General features: G+C 42.0%; 3 protein-coding genes across 3 annotated transcripts; 2 read left to right on the forward strand and 1 right to left on the reverse strand.

Annotated features, from left to right (window-relative positions):
* The first annotated feature begins 42 nt into the window (after nt 1-42).
* LOC124009851 (tripartite motif-containing protein 75-like) lies at nt 43-5,931 on the forward strand. The gene is made up of 6 exons (XM_046322056.1): nt 43-767; nt 928-1,023; nt 3,839-4,072; nt 4,347-4,366; nt 4,616-4,743; nt 4,946-5,931. Exons 1-6 carry the CDS (start codon nt 171-173, stop codon nt 5,527-5,529), a joined length of 1,659 nt encoding a protein of 552 aa, XP_046178012.1. The 5' UTR covers nt 43-170; the 3' UTR covers nt 5,530-5,931.
* Nucleotides 5,932-8,376: 2,445 nt separating this feature from the next.
* Nucleotides 8,377-10,416, reverse strand: LOC124009852 (leucine rich adaptor protein 1-like). Its single transcript, XM_046322057.1, has 4 exons — nt 10,101-10,416; nt 9,989-10,039; nt 9,719-9,891; nt 8,377-9,410 (listed from the first exon to the last, which is right to left on the reverse strand). Exons 1-4 carry the CDS (start codon nt 10,126-10,128, stop codon nt 8,886-8,888), a joined length of 777 nt encoding a protein of 258 aa, XP_046178013.1. The 5' UTR covers nt 10,129-10,416; the 3' UTR covers nt 8,377-8,885.
* On the forward strand, nt 10,055-17,400 carry LOC124009416 (lymphocyte expansion molecule-like). Its single transcript, XM_046321234.1, has 10 exons — nt 10,055-10,317; nt 10,973-11,060; nt 11,301-11,471; nt 11,847-11,966; nt 12,231-12,374; nt 14,161-14,304; nt 14,752-14,925; nt 15,164-15,295; nt 15,432-15,577; nt 17,301-17,400. Exons 1-10 carry the CDS (start codon nt 10,298-10,300, stop codon nt 17,398-17,400), a joined length of 1,239 nt encoding a protein of 412 aa, XP_046177190.1. The 5' UTR covers nt 10,055-10,297.
* The last annotated feature ends 1,608 nt before the right edge of the window (nt 17,401-19,008 follow it).

Below are 19,008 nucleotides of genomic sequence, written 5' to 3' on the forward strand. Positions count from 1 at the left end.
TTGTACAGTAAAGTCACGTGACATTCAAATTTGGAACGGACCGTTTTGATTGGACGAAGCACTTATACATTTCTCTTCTCAATTTTCGATTTCATCACAACCAATTTACCTAGTTATTGAAGAGAGCGCGCTCGTTTTGGGTTATATTCTGAACCGTACATTTGTTTGGCATGGAGGTCATATCTCTTGACGAGGAGCTTATTTGCGCCGTCTGCCGTGACATATTTGTCGAGCCTGTGACGTTGCCCTGCGGTCATAATTATTGTGAAGGCTGTGTGAAGCAGTTGAAAAGATCTGCGGTAAAAGTCGAAAACATCAATGCCGAGGGTGGATTCGAGAGACTGTGTATATGTTACACCTGTCCTCTTTGCCTTGCACCGTGCGATTCAAAGTTAAACTTGAAAAACAACGTGGTACTTAACAACATAATTGAAAAGTACCACAGTAAACGTGCAAGCGGTGTCGACTGCACTGTTTGCAAAGGTGATCAGAGGATGTTCGCAGAAAAGAGTTGTGTCAGCTGCAAAGAGTCATATTGCACCGTCCACATCATACCACACTTGGAGAACGCTGTACTGCGCCAACACGTTCTGGTGAGTCCGATGGGCGACACTGGCAGACTCTGCAAAGAGCACGGGAAGGAACAGGAACTTTACTGCGAGACAGACCAGACTCCCCTGTGTGCCTACTGCATGCTACCTGCCGAGGCCAAGCACCTGGATGGGCACAATGTCGTGAAACTGGCAGATGCGCTGGATACTTTAAGGGTGAGGTGGTGTCTCATATTTTTTGCCACTTTTGCATAAGCATGCATGTAAGATACTTTGAGTTTGCGCTATTTTCAGAATCTATTAGAATGTGTCTTCTTAATTGGTAAATCACTAATTGTACAATTAATCAATGGTATGTCTTTAATTGTTTTGATAGGGGAACTGTCACGTCAAACTTCAGGGTATTAAAGAGAGGCTGGCTGAAGTAAAGAATGGCCTGGCAAAAATTGATGAAGCTGCTTCGCGTTCTAAGGTAACACCGAGCCTATCATGTTGACTATGTCAGCAAGACAATTAACCCAAAACCCACATGAAATGTTGAGGCTCCTCTCACCACTTCTGTTAAACTAGTCTGAATAGTGAGTGCATGTAGTGGCAGATGCGTTGCCAAGGGCTAAAATAGAACTCTTTCTATTTCTGAAGCAGATTGCGCTGTAAGTCCTGCCTCTCCCAGCTCCTCATTGGTTTATAGAAGCAGGTACCCACGCCATCTCCTCATTGGTTATATCCACGTGGGTGATTGAAAGACTAAATTTTTAACCGGATGTCGTGCTAAAGGTGTAGATGCCAATCACCATATAAGTTCAAAGATTAAAAAGCCTGGAAGGAGGAGAGATGACTAGAAACCACCTCGGTTTACCCTTTTATCTGTGGATTAATTGTCGACGTAGACCTTGTGCAGTTCAGGTAAAATAACAACCCAATGTTCATATCCCAGGACAAATTAGCCAGCAACAGCAAGCTAGCTAAATTGCCATAATTGTTTGCTTTTTGACCTGTCCCCAAATTAATTTAGTTGGTTCTGATTTTTCAACCTGCGTGTCTGGTGTGTGTGGACAAAATCAACGTGTGCGGTCTGGTCAGCATGTTACTTATTATTTTCAATTGTGGTTTTGACAACTTTTTTTCTACACGCATCTCCTTTGCATACAATTATTAACTATGCTCTTCCCTGATGCATTTCACTCATGTTGTGGTTAAATATTTGTTTTTCTCCTTTCCCATCTTCAAGTCATTTGCCATATTTTCCTTTTTAGCCTCATGAACATAACTTGGTTGCAGTTTGTATCTGTGCTAGAATTGTTGGAAGTCCATAAAATATATCAGTATTGTCAATATTGAATAGGAAAATAACAGATATAGGTATTGGCCCACAATTTATGAATCCCTAACTTGAAAGTGTAAAACAGACGATATGTACACTGAACAAAAATATAAATGCAAAAATGTAAGAGTTTTCTGAGTTACAGTTCATATGAGAATCTGTCAATTCACCTGTTTTAGGCCCTAATCTATGGATGTCACGTGAAGGAATAGATATGCATCTGTTGGTCACAGATACCTTAAATAAAAGGTCATGGCGTAGATCAGAAAACCAGTCCGTATCTGGTGTGACCACCATTTACCTCGTGCAGCGCGACATCTCTTTTGCATAGAGTTGACCGGGCTGTTGATTGTGGCATGTTGTCCCACTCATTTTCCATGGGTTACATGACGGGAGTATGTCGGCCATGGAAGAACATGGACACTTTCAGCATCCAGGAATTCTGTACAGATCCTTGCGACATGGGGCTGTGCATTATCATGCTGAAACATGAAATGATGGCGGCAAATGACTGGCACGACAATGGGCCTCAGGATCTCCTCACGCAATCTGCATTCAAATTGCCATCGATACAATGCAATTGTGTTCGTTGGCCATAGCTTATGCTTGCCCATAATAACCCTACCGCCATGGGACACTTTGTTCACAACGCTGACATCAGCACAATGCCAATCACGCAGTCTGCCATCTGCCTGGTACAGTTGAAATCTGGATTAATCTGTGAAGAGCACACTTCTCCAGCATGCCAGTGGCCATCGAAGGTGAGCGTGTACCCCACTGAATTCGGGTACGACGCCGAACTGCAGTTGGGTCAAGACCATGGTGAGTACAACAAGCATGCAGATGCGCTTCCCTGAGACTGTTTCTGACAGTTTGTGCAGAAATGCTTCAGTTCAGTTTCATCAACTGTCCGGGGTGGCTGGTCTCGGATGATCACGCAGGTTAAGAAGCTGGATGTGGGTGACTGGTGTGGTTACATGTGGTTGAGGCCATTTGTATGTACTGACGTTCTCTAAAACATGTTGGATGTGGTTGTTGGTAGAGAAACAAACATTAAATTCTCTGCCAACTGATCTGGTGGACATTCCTGCAGTCAGCAAGACAATTGCATGCTCCCTCAACTTGAAACATCTGTGGCATTGTGTTATGACAGACCTGTACATTTGATTGTCCTCGGTGCACCTGTAACGATCAGGCTGTTGAATCAGCTTCATATTCCACACCTGTCAGGTGTATGGATTACTTTGGCAAAGGAGAAATACTTACTAACAGGGATGTAAACCATTTGTTTACCATCTTTGAGAAATAAGCTTTTTGTGTATATGGAACGTTTCTGGGATCTTTTATTTCCTCATGAAACATGGGCGCGGCCTTTTTTTTTCTTGCCTGCAAATGAGCTTTTGGTGAACAAATCAGTCAATGTTTAAATCTGTGCGGGTACTCCGTTGATCTTTGAAATCCTGGCGTAGCCCTAGAGTCAATTATTGCCCACCCTTGTTCTGTGGCAACGCAAATAACTTTTTAGTAGTAAGGGGCATTTTAATTATTTCACCTAGAAGAGCTGGCTCCGAACAGCTCTTTGTTCAGTAGCCTTGATAGGCCCCCGCCCATGTCCATTTAACTAAGACTGGCTTCTGCCTGGGGCCTCCAAGTCAATAACTCCGCCCCAGCGTGAATGCAGTGTTTGTCTGGCCCCCAGCGTGAATGCAGTGTTTGTCTGGCCCCCAGCGTGAATGCAGTGTTTGTCTGGCCCCAGCGTGAATGCAGTGTTTGTCTGGCCCCAGCGTGAATGCAGTGTTTGTCTGACCCCAGCGTGAATGCAGTGTTTGTCTGACCCCCAGCGTGAATGCAGTGTTTGTCTGGCCCCAGCGTGAATGCAGTGTTTGTCTGGCCCCAGCGTGAATGCAGTGTCTGTCTGGTTTAATCAGGCTACACTCCTGACGGTCACCCATTTATTTAACAGGCCAGTCTAGAGAGGCAGCAACGTGAGTGCACAGCCTTCCTGCGCAGAATCAAACTGTTCCTGGAGTTTGAGGAGCAGGCGTGGCAGAAGAGGTTCTCTGTAGACATGGTGCAGGAGAGCAGGAATGGGAAGCAGCGGACAGAGGGGCTGAGGAGGCTGCAGGACAGGCTGACACAGGCACAGGACACCCTGCTGAAGGCTCAGACCATCAGTGACCCCCTGGTGCTGCTCCAGGTAGAGCAAAAGCATGATTTGGGCATAATGCATGTTTTTTTTAAAGAAAGACTGAATGCTGATTTGAAATAATGGTGAGCACAGCATTGTCTGGTTTGTCCAGGCTAGGAGTGTACTGGGATGTAAGTCTAAATGAGAGTTGAAATTTGGCACCACAAAAAAAAAAAAAACAGTAGGCAGCACACCCAGTGCCACTTATGCTAATTATCAATTCATTAAGAGTATGGCTACTTTTCATAAGGATTTATTTTGACTGTTCAATTTCATTAAACAGCTCTTGAAGAATGAGGAGTGGTAAGTTGAAATGATTTTTTACTGAATTATAGCTGAAGACACCACCCACAAACAATTCCCTCAAAGTAGAATAATTAAATGTCATTCCTTTAAAAAAAACTTTTTTTAATGACCAGCACCACAGTATTTCATTGACAAATGTCTTTACAAGTATGTAAATAATTGCTGCAACAGACTGTACATATGCTAAACATTATGTTCATCTCGGTAAATTCTGAACATTAGTGATCTTAAATTTCCCTGTTGCAGGGCAGACCTGCTTCAAAGGGACATTTGTTCCCGTCAGATGCAAAAGCTTAGTAATTGGAGTGGAACCAAGCTTGTGGCTTCATCTAGAATCACTCCCCTATTCCAGACTCTCCAGAAAACATTTCAAGGTACACGTCTCCATGAAGCGCAGTTAACACAAGTTAAAAATATATATAATTATTAGACTGATTAGTTCAATATTCGGCTATCTAAGCGTTCACACAACTATAGTACATTAGAAGCCTATTGTGTTTTTGGCCAGCTAATTGTTCCTGTCAGCCATTTTAAAGTAACGTTTTTGCTCGTATCTCTAATATTATGTCTCTGTAGGAGATGTCATTTTCTTCTCTGAATTAAGTGCCCACCCTAAACTGAAGTTGGACCCTGACTCTGGCTCTGTGTGGGTGACTGAGGAGGACCAGCGACATGAGGAACCATGTTACCTTGATCGGCCTTACTGTGTGATGGGAGTCATTATCTCCTCCAAGGGTGTGCACAATTGGGAGGTGGAAGTAGAGGGGCTCTCTTCTTGGGCCGTCGGTGTAGCTTTCCTTGGCCCATCCCAGATAGCGGTGACCTGCAAGCTCGGGACTGATGACCAATCATGGAGTCTGAGTTACAGCAAGAGCAAGCAGCAGTTCTCTGCCCAGCATGACTGGCTGGCATTTGCGTTCCATGCACCGGACTCCAACCCACCCAGACGGATCGGGGTCTTTCTGGATGTGGACAGTGGAATCCTGAGCTTCTATGATGCAGTGAGGATGGCGTGTCTCTACACTTTCTACTGTACCCTGGATCAGGATTCAGCCAGTCAAACTTACCTCAGACCAGCCTTCTGCCCTAGGCTGAAGGAGGATGACCAGCCACTGTCGACTAAGCCAATGAGGGTGCTGCGCCCAGTCTCAAACTTTTAGGCACTACAACCAACACGGTATCCTTCACACTAATACTTTCACTAGCAGCTAGCTAGCATGCTTTTCCTTTTGTTCCAAATGCTTAGTTTGAAACACTGACCATTGAATTGTTTGAAATGTAAGAAAATATGGAGAACCTGTTTTTGTAAATCCACTCAAACTGTTACACAGTTTAAAATGACCCTACAGTTTGGCAAAATCCCAAAATCGAGTAAATTGTCGGAGCCTTTGAATGTCTTGTAAGTGAACTAATTAGATAAATATATGCAGTGTGTATTGTAGAGGTTGACCGATTTTAATCGGAATGGCTTATTTAATTAGGTCCTTTTTTTCTCCCCCCAAGTTTTCATAACAATCTGTAATTTTGGACACCTATTTTGCAGATTAAAAAAAAAAAAAAAAATATATTTTACATTTTTTATTTACATCTTTATTTAACTAGGCAAGTCAGTTAAGAACACATTCCCATTTTCAATGACGGCCTAAGAACGGTGGGTTAACTGCCTTGTTCAGGGGCAGAATGACAGATTTTTACCTTGTCAGCTCAGGGATTCAATCTTGCAACTTTACGGTTAACTAGTCCAACGCTCTAACCACCTGCCTCTCATTGCACTCCACGAGGAGACTGCCTGTTATGCGAATGCAGTAAGCCAAGGTAAGTTGCTAGCTAGCATTAAACTTAATCATAATCACTAGTTATAGCTACACGTGGTTGATATTACTAGTTTATCTAGCGTGTCCTGCGTTGCATATTGTAGCGACCCGCACAGACAGCTGTGTGTTATGTGTTAGGCTAGGAGGTGGTTGTGTTGTACTGACCAGTACCCGGTGTTCGCGGGGTCCGACATGTCAATCAACCTGCTATCTGCCAATCACGGGAATGCCTGGAATGTTCTGATGCCGGGCATCCTGGTGGTTGGCGGAGTGGCGTAGAGGGGGGTTGGGCAGGGGGGTGGAGCATTGGAAGTTAAGACCAGGTTCAGCCTTTGTTCTCTCTCTCTTACGTCTGGGCTTCACAAGAGAAGGTCACGATTGGCTTGTGGGTTATCTGTCATCTATTTGGCGTGTGCTACGGCCCAAACAGTAGCCTGTGTAAAGTTGGTTTAATAAACCGTCAATTCGCAAACTCAAGCCTCTGTCTGGACAATTGTTCATTTATGATCTAGTCAGGTCATTACAATATAATAGCTGCAATGCGCAATTGCGAAAAAGGACTGCTCCGTGTACCCAACCATAAACATCAATGCCTTTCTTAAAATCAATACACAAATCTATATTTTTAAACCTGCATATTAACTAAAAGAAATCCAGGTTAGCAGGCAATATTAAGCAGGTGAAATTGTCACTCTTGCGTTCATTGCACGCAGAGTCAGGGTATATGCAACAGTTTAGTCCGCCTGGCTCATTGCGAACTAATTTGCCAGAATTTTACGTAATTATGACAACATTGACTTTTGTGCAATGTAACAGGAATATTTAGACTGGATGCCACCCGTTAGATAAAATACTGAATGGTTCCGTATTTCACTGAATGTATAAATGTCTTGTTTTCGAGATCTCCGGATTCGACCATATTAATGACCTACGGCTCTGTTATTCTGTGATATGTTATATTTAAGTCTGATTTGATAGAGCGAGCAGTGTGACTCAGCGATGGTAGGCAGCAGCAGCACGTTCGTGCGTTTTGCCAGCAGCTCTTCGTAATGCTTCAAGCATTGTGCTGTTTATGACTTCAAGCCTATCAACTCCCGAGATTAGGCTGGTGAAATGGCTAGCTAGTTAGCGGGGTGCGCACTAATTGCATTTCAAACGGGACTCGCTCTGAGACATGGAGTAGTTGTTCCCCTTGCTCTGCATGGGTATAACTGCTTCGAGGGTAGCTGTTTGTCGTTGTGTTCCTGGTTCGAGCCCAGGTAGAAGCGAGGAGAGGGACGGAAGCTGTACTGTCACTGGCAATACTAAAGTGCCTATAAGAACATCCAATAGTCAAAGGTTAATGAAATACAAATGGTATAGAGGGAAATAGTACTATAATAACTACAACCTAAAACTTCTTACCTGGGATTATTGAAGTGTTAAAAGGAACCACCAGCTTTCATATGTTCTGAGCAAGGAACTTAAACGTTAGCTTTCTTACATGGCACATTGCACTTTTACTTCAACACTTTGTTTTTGCATTATTTAAACCAAATTGAACATGTTTCATTATTTGAGGCTAAATTGAATTTATTGATATATTATATTAAGTTAAAATAAGTGTTCATTCAGTATTGTTGTCATTAGTATAAATAAAAATCGGCCAATTAATCGGTAGCGGCTTTTTTGGTCCTCCAATAATCGGTATCGGCGTTGAGAAATCATAATCGGTCGACCTCTAGTGCATAGCATCTGAGCATCAGCAATGTATTGTCTTTTTCTACATGTTTCCTGCCAGACTAGACTACCAAATCTACAAATGCTTATTGACAGGTGTTTAGTTTCTATTTCTTGTGGTCCTCTGTTGAATTGTTAATCTTAACACTGCATTAAAATACATTTGTCCTATTACGATTGTATTGTTGTGATAATTGTTTTAAAAATAATGTGTGTGTATCTGGGACTTAAGTCCTGGTTCTGGTCACAGTCCTATAATTGTTAAACAACAGGTTACTGTTATCTCCTGACATAGCTGGCATTCTCACACGTCATCAGCCCACCAAGCTGCTGGACAATGTCGGGCTCACCAACTTCCAACGGACAGGAACAGGGCACACAGGTCTACGCTGTCTTTATGCATTCTTAGGCCTATTAATTGAAAATGTGCAGCTGGAGACTATGGTTGGGCAAAAAATTGTCTTTTTATTTTATTCAACAGAATAATATTCTGAGTAACACATTTGCATCCAGAAGATAAGGGTTCATTATAGTATCACACTGGAGTTGTGATCGGCTTAATGGTCTTTTAGATGTCAAATGTCTGCGTCCATTTATGATATGTCATAACGTCAATGCATTTTCTGCTGAGCCCTCTACATAAGCCTTCTCTAGCAAAACATGTGATAGTGAGAATGTGATTGACATCGATCTGATTTACATCTAGTTGAAAGTGGCAACGGTGACTCATTGAAAAGCAAAAGGGCAACAACTGACAAACCAAAGTAGCTAAATCAAAATGAGTACGCCTTGATTTTGCTCCTCTAGAGAACAATGCTACTAGCATTCATCCAGTCCACCATGGACACTTTAATGTCAATTTAAATGTCGCTCCTAGTCCAGGACGGCACCTCATGTCCAACTGGCACCATTGCATCTAATTTTGGTAGGCGAAGAGGGAAGGTTTCATGTCATAAAGCATCTTTTGAATTGTGCTTATAACGTCAGAGAAACGTTACATCGTCTTGAGACTCCACCCAGCACCACTGAGTGTCATACCCCAACAGAACCTCACAACTGGGAATGGTCTGTTCCTCCACCCCCACAATTTCACCCTCCGAGGCCCCTTGTCTCTCCTCTGGGAGACCACAGTGCGGTGTCCCAGTTTCTCCTGTTCTCTCAGGAGGGCTAACAACGCCCTCTAGTGTCAACCCTGTGTCATTACAAGAAACGGCATTTGTGAGCATATGGAAGTAGCTGTCCCCAGAGATGCTATCTGGTAATTTCAACTCTTTTGGTTCTTCATTGGCATCATTTAGAGGACTCTGCCAGCTAGTTAGGGCCAGACTCAGGCCCTCCCTGCAAGGGGACAAGCCAGACCCAGGCCCCTCAGCCAGGCTACACTGGCTGCTTGTCAGGCTGCTGACCAGAGTGCCACGCTCCTCAAGCAGCCAGCGCACAGCCTCCATAGCCTCATGCACCGTCACCAGCTGGTGCAGGATCCGCACGTCTGTAGCACGCAGACAGCCCTGTGGAAGGAGGGAATGTGAGATGACAGTAGTGAGCAGAGGAATTTAGACTTAAAATGTTTTGAATGGAATGAGGGCCTCAACTGGGTGAGGTGGTGACAGACCTGTCATTAATAAAGGTGAAGTGGTTGTCACTAATGCCAGCCAAACATGGTCTGGTGGGAGAGTTATTTTCAGCATTTGTATAGCTTTGAAAAATAAACTCAATCATAGAACAACTGAACAGAATAAATGAATGCACACACACAGTTTGTATAATCAAATCGTACAGAACTATTCAAAATTGCATTCTGCAAAGGAATCCTTACCATCTCCAGTTTCAAGTTTCTGATCTTGTCGGTCAGACTGTCGCTGGTGCGGTTGTCTCTCACCTCCGGACGATTAGAACTCCACTCAGCACCGAGCGAAGCATCCCCCTGCATCCACCTCAACAGGCTCTCCGGAGTTTTCATCACAATTTTATTTTCCAGCTCTTTCAAATCTGGAAATGAGTCGTACACACTCTCTTCTTCCATAATAAAATATTATGAAATCCTACTTGAATATACAATTGTTAGAGAACTTTAGGGGTAGCTTACGCGCAACGATCCAAGCAAACAGTATATTGGAAATCAGCCCCGACATGTTACCTGTGACACAAAACATGTTAGCTTGCCCCCAGGCATAGTCTACTTGAAAAAAAGACCTCACGTGCACATTGTGTTCCTGAACGCTCCATAATGAACTAGGATTCCATTCAGAGATTGGAGCAAACTTTTCCACTGACGGGTTTCAAATGCAGCGTGAGCCATTGCAAAAACGTGAGAAATAACTCGATGCGTCGATAGCTTAATTAATTATTCTCAAAGGCCGTCGATATTGTTACGCAATCACTGTCAGAGACGGACATGTGGACAGCCAACAACAGGTAACCTAATATGTGCCGAGGCAAAACCACTCGTCGACACAAAAACACCAGGAATGTAATTTAGGAGAATATGAACCTGAATATGAACTGCAGTCGGCAAGTAGTTGACCCGTGCTCAACTGAGAGATAGTGGGCACCTGCAGAATATGCGAGCATGTGTAAAATACGTTTTGATACTTAAAAATCAATTTCATACGAATACATTTTTTTTTTCGATTGTTAGATTTATTTATTTAATTTACTTATGAACACATGTCTAGTATAGCCAACTATAATAAAACAATTGACAAGCTTATGCTGGCTTACATTATGGATCCAGATAACGACTTAATTACATGTCACATGACGTCAGAGTTGGCACTGACGTCACTTCTGGGACAGGTAAACAATAGCCATCTGACATTTGCTGTAATTGATTGGAAATGCCTGGGAATAGGTTATGATCAAAGATGAGCAACAAAAAGTTCACAGGGGCTCCATTTGGAACACAGTCTGCAAGGTTCTTTGCTTCTAATATTTCCATGAAATGACCTCTATGAAACATGACAATAATGATTGTAAACACCTCTTGTAGATATCTATTATAGCATTGTAGGTCTATAGCACCAAATAAATAACAATCATAAACTCTTTCAATCTTCTTTTTCTCAATAAGGTTTGATGTTTCAGGAGTCTACCCATCCAAAAAGAAGATTGGCACGTTCACAGAGATCAACCACTGCAAGAGACTGATAAGTGACTTGGTAAATAAAAGCACATTACAGTATCTCATTCGATTTGATGTGATTTTCAAAACAATTTACTTGGAAGATACAGTATGTGTCAAGGCTTTGCATTACTCTCCTCCTAAATGTGTGTGTGTGTGCAATGCACGCGTTGAGCTGAACTAATAAACTACAGCTGAAATAATAAAGTGATATTTTATTTTCTATTCAATTCTATTTTATTCCACTCCTGTTTGTGTATCTCTCTGTCTGTGTCAGAAGCGTAACCTGGGTCCAGGTCGGTATGAGGTGGACACAGGGGACTTCAGCCCCCAGGTAGTCCAGAGCAGGGCCATGGGACCAGGATGGAAGAGGGGACAGGAGATGGCCCAGCAGGCTCAGATGCCCCACTTGCTGTATAGAGACACATGGTTGACCAACCGCTTCCTGGTGAGGGAGCAGCATCCATCATAATGATGATGACTTGTATCTGTTGGGGAATTATTTCTGTTTCATACAGCACCTATCACTTCACGACATCACAGAACCGACACTGAAATAGACCCTGTTATTTTTGTTTGGTCTGTCATGTCCTATATAGATGCATTGATGCTTCTGTAATGAGGGCAACAGTTTAGGGACTTTTCAGCTCCAGTCGAAGCCAGTATGAAGGCTAACTATATTTTGATTCTGTACACAAATGTAGCTGTGTGAAATTAATATTACCACCAAACAATCAAAAATGTGATCTAAACTGATGAAACATAATAATTATATTGGTGGAAGGTTCCAGTGTAACTAATGCTAAGCTGTTCCACAACCTAGAGAAGCAGGGTAGGCCCAGGGAGGTATGACATCCAGGACTTCACAGAGCTCTGTAAGAAGCCGTACAGTGTGAGAGGAGTGTGTGACAGCAGGGAGGAGAGGTTTAAAGACTTAATGAAGGTAATGCTGTAACCCGTCACTAGAGGGAGACAAATACTCAGATACCAATACTCACATACAAGTATGTCACTGTGGTACTAGAACATTGGTCAAGTGCTTTACAGTAACTCAGCCTAGACTACTCAGGAACGAGCAGCAGAACAGTGGCATGGAAAAAATCCCTAGAAGGAAGAAATCTTTAGAGGAACCGGTTTCCTTTTTCTCCACTGGGTAGAAGATAATTGATTAATGGTATTATTGTAATTTATCCTTGTCATGTGACAGAAGCAAACTACTCCAGGCCCAGGGACTTATGGGAAGGGGGGCATCCCATCTGGGCTGCTGGATGAGAGGAGGAGGAAGCCGATTGGCTCCTGTCCCATGATGGACTTCAGTGCTGGAGTGGAACGCTTCCCAGACATCATAGTGGTGAGTTAGTAGTCCTTAAATGTGAATGTGATTTTTTGCTGTGTATATATTGGAGAAAAGATCAGATGTATCAGATATGCCAATACAGTTCAAGTCGGAAGTTTACGTATACCTTCGCCAAATACATTTAAACTCAGTTTTCACAATTCTTGACATTTAATCCTAGTAAAAAAGTCCCTGTCTTAGGTCAGTTAGGATCACCACTTTATTTTAAGAATTTGAAATGTTAGAATAATAGTAGAGAGAATGATTTATTTCAGATTTGATTTCTTTCATCACATTCCCAGTGGGTCAGAAGTTTACATACACTCAATTACTATTTGGTAGCATTGCCTTTAAATTATTTAACTTGGGTCAAACATTTTGGGTAGCCTTACACAAGCTTCCCACAATAAGTTGGGTGAATTTTGTTCCATTCCTCCTGACAGAGCTGGTGTAACTAAGTCAGGTTTGTAGGCCTCCTTGCTCGCACACGCTTTTCCAGTCCTGTCCACAAATTTTCTATAGGGTTGAGGTCAGGGCTTTGTGATGGCCTCTCCAATACCTTGACTTTGTTGTCCTTAAGCCATTTCGCCACAACTTTGGAAGTATGCTTGGGGTCATTGTCCATTTGGAAGACCAATTTGCAACCAAGCTTTAACTTTAACGGATGTCTTGAGATGTTGCTTCAATATATCCACATCATTTTCCTACCTCATGATGCCATCTATCCCACAACATGATGCTGCCACGCCCGTGCTTCACGGTTGGGATGGTGTTCTTCGGCTTGCAAGCCTCCTCCTTTTTCCTCCAATATAATGATGGTCATTATGGCCAAACAGTTCTATTTTTGTTTCATCAGACCAGAGGACATTTCTCCAAAAAGTACAAAAAAAGTCTGGCTTTTTTATGGCAGTTTTGGAGCAGTGGCTTCTTCCTTGCTGAGAGGCCTTTCAGGTTATGTCGATATAGGACTCGTTTTACTGTGGATATAGATACTTTTGTATCGGTTTCCTCCAGCATCTTCACAGGGTCCTTTGCTGTTTTTCTTGGATTGATTTGCACTTTTCCCACTAAAGTACGTTCATCTCTAGGAGACAGAACGCGCCTCCTTCCTGAGCGGTATGACGGCTTCGTGGTCCCATGGTGTTTATACTTGCGAACTATTGTTTGTACAGATGAACGTGGTACATTCTGGTGTTTGGAAATTGCTCCCAAGGATGAACCAGACTTGTGGTGGTCTACAATTTTTTTTCTGAGGTCTTGGCTGATTCATTTAGATTTTCCCATGATGTCAAGCAAAGAGGCACTGAGTTTGAAGGTAGGCCTTGAGATACATCCACAGGTACACCTTCAATTGACTCAAATTATGTCAGTTAGCCTATGAGAAGCTTCTAAAGCCATGACATCATTTCCTGGAATTTTCCAAACTGTTTGAAGGCACAGTCAACTTAGTGTATGTAAACTTCTGACCCACTGGAATTGTGATACAGTGAAACAATCTGTCTGTAAACAATTGTTGGAAAAATTACTTGTGTCATGCACAAAGTAGATGTCCTAACCGACTTGATAAAACTAGTTTGTTAACAAGAAATTTGTGGAGTGGTTGAAAAACAAGTTTTAATGACTCCAACCTAAGTGTATGTAAACTTCCGACTTCAACTGTATAGGGGAAACAGAATATATTAATGAATGAACAAGGTTTATTGGGAGAATAAGGGGGAGATGTAGTTTTTCACCAGCAGCAACACAGACAACACAGACAGATGCTTATGGGTGTTTGATGTTTCCTTCTCTCTGTGTTCAGGACTCTGGTCTGTGTCCTGGTACCTACAACTTACCGACCTTCACTGAGGTACTCCTTAGTCGCCACATCAGCAAACGAGGTCCCTATGACCTCTTCACTGGCCGACGAGACAAGCCAATCACCTGTGGATATTTTGCAGCCCCGGTAACTAGGCCCTTCAATTAGATTTGATCTCAATTAGAATAACCTGTATAAAAGGTTAAATAAATAAAAATATATTTAAGAACAATTATAAGAATTACATATTCAAAACGGTGAAGGGAGCGCCATTGAGTGTTAAGAGAGCTGTTAAAGTGCGTGTAGAGGAATTGACAGACAAAATGGATAATTGATATCTCATGGTATGTCATCATGATCCTCTGTGAAGATTGATAATTGATCCATTCCATCATGAACTGATTCAATTATCATTTTTCGTACTACATTATGTTTCATAATTTTCTTTCCATTGTGATAAGCAGTTGAAAAGGAAACCTCATGTTTGATGTGTATTTCAACCTAAAACCCTGCTTGAATGTTGCTTGTCTTGAGGACATACCTTCACATGCTATTTCTGAATAATTGGGTTATTTTGCCTCCTTCCTGCCCTAGAAAAAAGCCAATCTGAATCTGGCTACGGTCGCCAAGCCAGCAAAGGTCTTATGTGAGGACGTTCTGCGACCAGAGAAAAGACACCACGGCACATTTGGCACCCTAGAGCAGTACCCTTCCCTCCCTACAGAACGCATCTACCTGGGTTCCCTGCCCCAGTACCCACGGCCAGCGGTCAGTACAGCCCTGTCATAGTCGACTCATGTAAATGAGTATTCTACAATGTAAATACATTGTATTGTAGACTAACATAGTTAAAATATCAAGTAGTTTACAGGTGATCATATCCATGCAATTAGAGTGATATTCAGAATATGTTCCTGCTCTTTTAGCAGCATAGATGTAGTAATCAGATGTAGTTAGCTGGCTCACCTCCAGTCTTATACCTCAAACTCACATCAAACAATAACAGCAGAGACACTCTGGTCATGGATTCTATGAAGATGTTTGTCTGCCCAAAGTGGAGAACCGCAACCCTCCTCCCTTCCTCTCCTCCTCTCCTCGTATCACCCTGAGGGCCGAGAGGCTGATGCAGGGGAACTATGTGAGTGATGTTGACATCATCAATCTTCATCTTGTTTTTACTTTTCTTTTTCTTATACTGACCAAATAGACCTGTTTTAAGTTGAGGAAAGACCTTCAATCTTATCTTGACACCCACTTCTCTTCACCTCAACCAGACCACAGTGGGAGTGGGCCGTTACAACCTGGCTCAGAAGCAAACGAGGAAAACTCTAAAGAAAAGCGTTAACGCTGGCTATCGCTACGTCTTCAAGTCCCGCATGCCCAGATATCTACATGACCTGCACAAGGACAACTTCAACCAGTAAGGTCAACCTTTCTTCTGAGGGCTTAGTTTTACATTGTGGCTGGCAAGAGGTTAGTTAATACTGATGTGTATTATTTATGAAACTCAAGATACATTCACAGGATCATTTATATTTATAAGTTCACATCTGCTTAGTAACAATGTGATGGGAAAGCTACAGTAATACAGTGACTTCAGAAAGTATTCACACCCCTTGACTTTTTCCACATTTTAAATTAAGATTCGTGTGTCACTGGCCTACACACAATACCCCATAATGTCAAAGTGCAATGAAAAGCTGAAATGTCTACAGTCAATAAATATTTAAGCCCTTTTTTACAGCAAGCTGAAATTCAAGAGTAAAACATTGCTTTAATAAGTCACATACGTTGTATTGACTCACTCTGTGTGCAATAATAGTGTTTAATATGATTTTTGATGACTAACTCATCTCTGTACCCCACACATACAATTATCTGTACGGTTCCTCAGTCGATCAGTGAATTTCAAACACAGGTTGAACCACAAAGACCAGGTAGGTTTTCCAAAGCCTTGCAAAGAAGGGCACCTATTGGTAAATGGGTAAAAAAAAAATATATATATATATATATCCCTTTGAGTATGGTGAAGTTATTAATTACACTTTGGATGGTGTGTAAATACAACCAGTCACTACAAAGATACAGACGTCCTTCCTAACTCAGGAGTCGGAGAGGAAGGAAACCGCTCAGGGATTTCACCATGAGGTCAATGGTGACTTTAAAACAGTTAGAGTTTAATGGCTGTGATAGAAGAAAACTGAGGATGGATCAACAACATTGTAGTTACTCCACAATACTAACCTACATGACAGAATAAAACTATTCCAAAACATGCATCCTTTTTGCAAATGTGGCAAATAAATGAATTGTATGTACCGAATATAAAGCGTTATGTTTGGGGAAAATCCAACACAACACAGAGTACCACTCTTCATATTTTCAAGCATGGTGGTGGCTGCATCATGTTATGGGTATGCAAAATCCTAGAGTCTGCTTTCAAACATACAGTGGGAGACAAATGCACCTTTCAACAGGACAATAACCTAAAAAACAAGGCCAAATATACATTGGAATTGTTTACCAAGACGACAATGTTCCTGAATGGCCTAGTTACAGTTTTGACTTAAATCAGCTTGAAAATCTATGGCAAGGCCTGAAAATGGCTGTCTAGCAATGACCAACAACTCGATTGACTAAATAATGTGCAAATATTGTACAATCCTGGTGTGCAAAAGCTCTTAGAGACTTACGCAGAAAGACTCACAGCTGTAATCACTGCCAAATGTGACTCAGCGGTGTGAATACTTACATAAATTATATATTTCTGTATTTAATTTTCAATACTTTGCTAAAAAATCTAAAAACATGTTTTCACTTTGTCATGATGGGGTATTGTGTGTAGATTGGAGAGATTTCTATTTATTTAATACACTTTGAATTCAGACTGTAACACAACAAAATGTGTAATAAGGGGGTATGAATACTTTCTGTCAACAGTCTTCTGTTATTGGAGTTATTGGAGTTATACACACCAAAATAGGCAATGTTATGTAACATAGTTATGGATCTCTCTCGTCAAAGTATTATAACTTTTTATACTTATTTGTTGACCTTTGGCTCACGGATCATACCACACTCCACATCATCTGTGACCAGTAGACCCATGCTGAAACATGTTCAATCCCAGTTTGATTTTCCAGGGAGAGGCTGAAACCCATCAACATTCCCCCACATAGGATGCCCTATTATCGGCCGCCAGATGAGGTTTCGGCCGTTGCAGCTCTACACTCCTCAGGTTGAGAAAATACTTAAGCACCAGCTCAATCTTGAACACAACACCAACGCACACACACACACTTTTGAGAAAATAAAATGAAAGATCCTGTAATCTGATTCATAGTTACTTGTTATGTGTGAAGAAGGTCTATAGAGGGCACTATAACTTCATGACCTTCACTGCTAGGGAAACCAAGGAAATCACAGTCCAATCAGAGATAGAAGTGTTTGTACGTTTGTATTCCATGTCAAGCCTGAAATATGAAACATGTTTTGCCCTTCACTGTCAAAGTTGGCTTATAGCAGTCTCTCTGATTTGATATGAGGAAAACACAAGTTAGATCACTATTTGCAGTTGCACAGCAACTTGTTGGCACAACATTTCCTCAAAGATTGAGAGGTTAGTCAATAGTAAAGTTAGTGAATATAAAAATGAGATTACTAATGCCACAGGGGATAGTGAAATATTAGTCTCCAGGTGAATGTTTTCAGTCTGATGACCGGAGGGTTCAGTGTTACATGAGGTAGGCTGTCCATTCAAATATTAGTCTCCAGGTGAATGTTTTCAGTCTGATGACCGGAGGGTTCAGTGTTATGTTTTCAGTCTGATGACCATGTTACATGAGTAGTAGGCTGTCCATTCAAATATTAGTCTCCAGGTGAATGTTTTCAGTCTGATGACCGGAGGGTTCAGTGTTACATGAGGTAGGCTGTCCATTCAAATATTAGTCTCCAGGTGAATGTTTTCAGTCTGATGACCGGAGGGTTCAGTGTTACATGAGGTAGGCTGTCCATTCAAATATTAGTCTCCAGGTGAATGTTTTCAGTCTGATGACCGGAGGGTTCAGTGTTCCATTCATGAGGTAGGCTGTCCATTCAAATATTAGTCTCCAGGTGAATGTTTTCAGTCTGATGACCGGAGGGTTCAGTGTTACATGAGGTAGGCTGTCCATTCAAATATTAGTCTCCAGGTGAATGTTTTCAGTCTGATGACCGGAGGGTTCAGTGTTACATGAGGTAGGCTGTCCATTCAAATATTAGTCTCCAGGTGAATGTTTTCAGTCTGATGACCGGAGGGTTCAGTGTTACATGAGGTAGGCTGTCCATTCAAATATTAGTCTCCAGGTGAATGTTTTCAGTCTGATAACCGGAGGGTTCAGGGTTACATGAGGTAGGCTGTCCATTCAAATATTAGTCTCCAGGTGAATGTTTTCAGTCTGATAACCGGAGGGTTCAGTGTTACATGAGGTAGGCTGTCCATTCAAATATTAGTCTCCAGGTGAATGTTTTCAGTCTGATGACCGGAGGGTTCAGTGTTACATGAGGTAGGCTGTCCATTCAAATATTAGTCTCTAGGTGAATGTTTTCAGTCTGATGACCGGAGGGTTCAGTGTTACATGAAGTAGGCTGTCCATTCAAATATTAGTCTCCAGGTGAATGTTTTCAGTCTGATGACCGGAGGGTTCAGGGTTACATGAGGTAGGCTGTCCATTCAAATATTAGTCTCCAGGTGGCTTTCAAAGTGTTATGTTGATTTTGTACAACTCCAGCTTCTGTCTTCCAGTTTCAGGGAAATCGTTAAATGAAACAAACAGCAGAAATGGGGTCTAGACGTGGATGTCATTGAAGGCC

The sequence above is a fragment of the Oncorhynchus gorbuscha genome, linkage group LG22, assembly GCF_021184085.1.
Source record: "Oncorhynchus gorbuscha isolate QuinsamMale2020 ecotype Even-year linkage group LG22, OgorEven_v1.0, whole genome shotgun sequence".
Classification (NCBI taxonomy): Eukaryota; Metazoa; Chordata; class Actinopteri; order Salmoniformes; family Salmonidae; genus Oncorhynchus; species Oncorhynchus gorbuscha.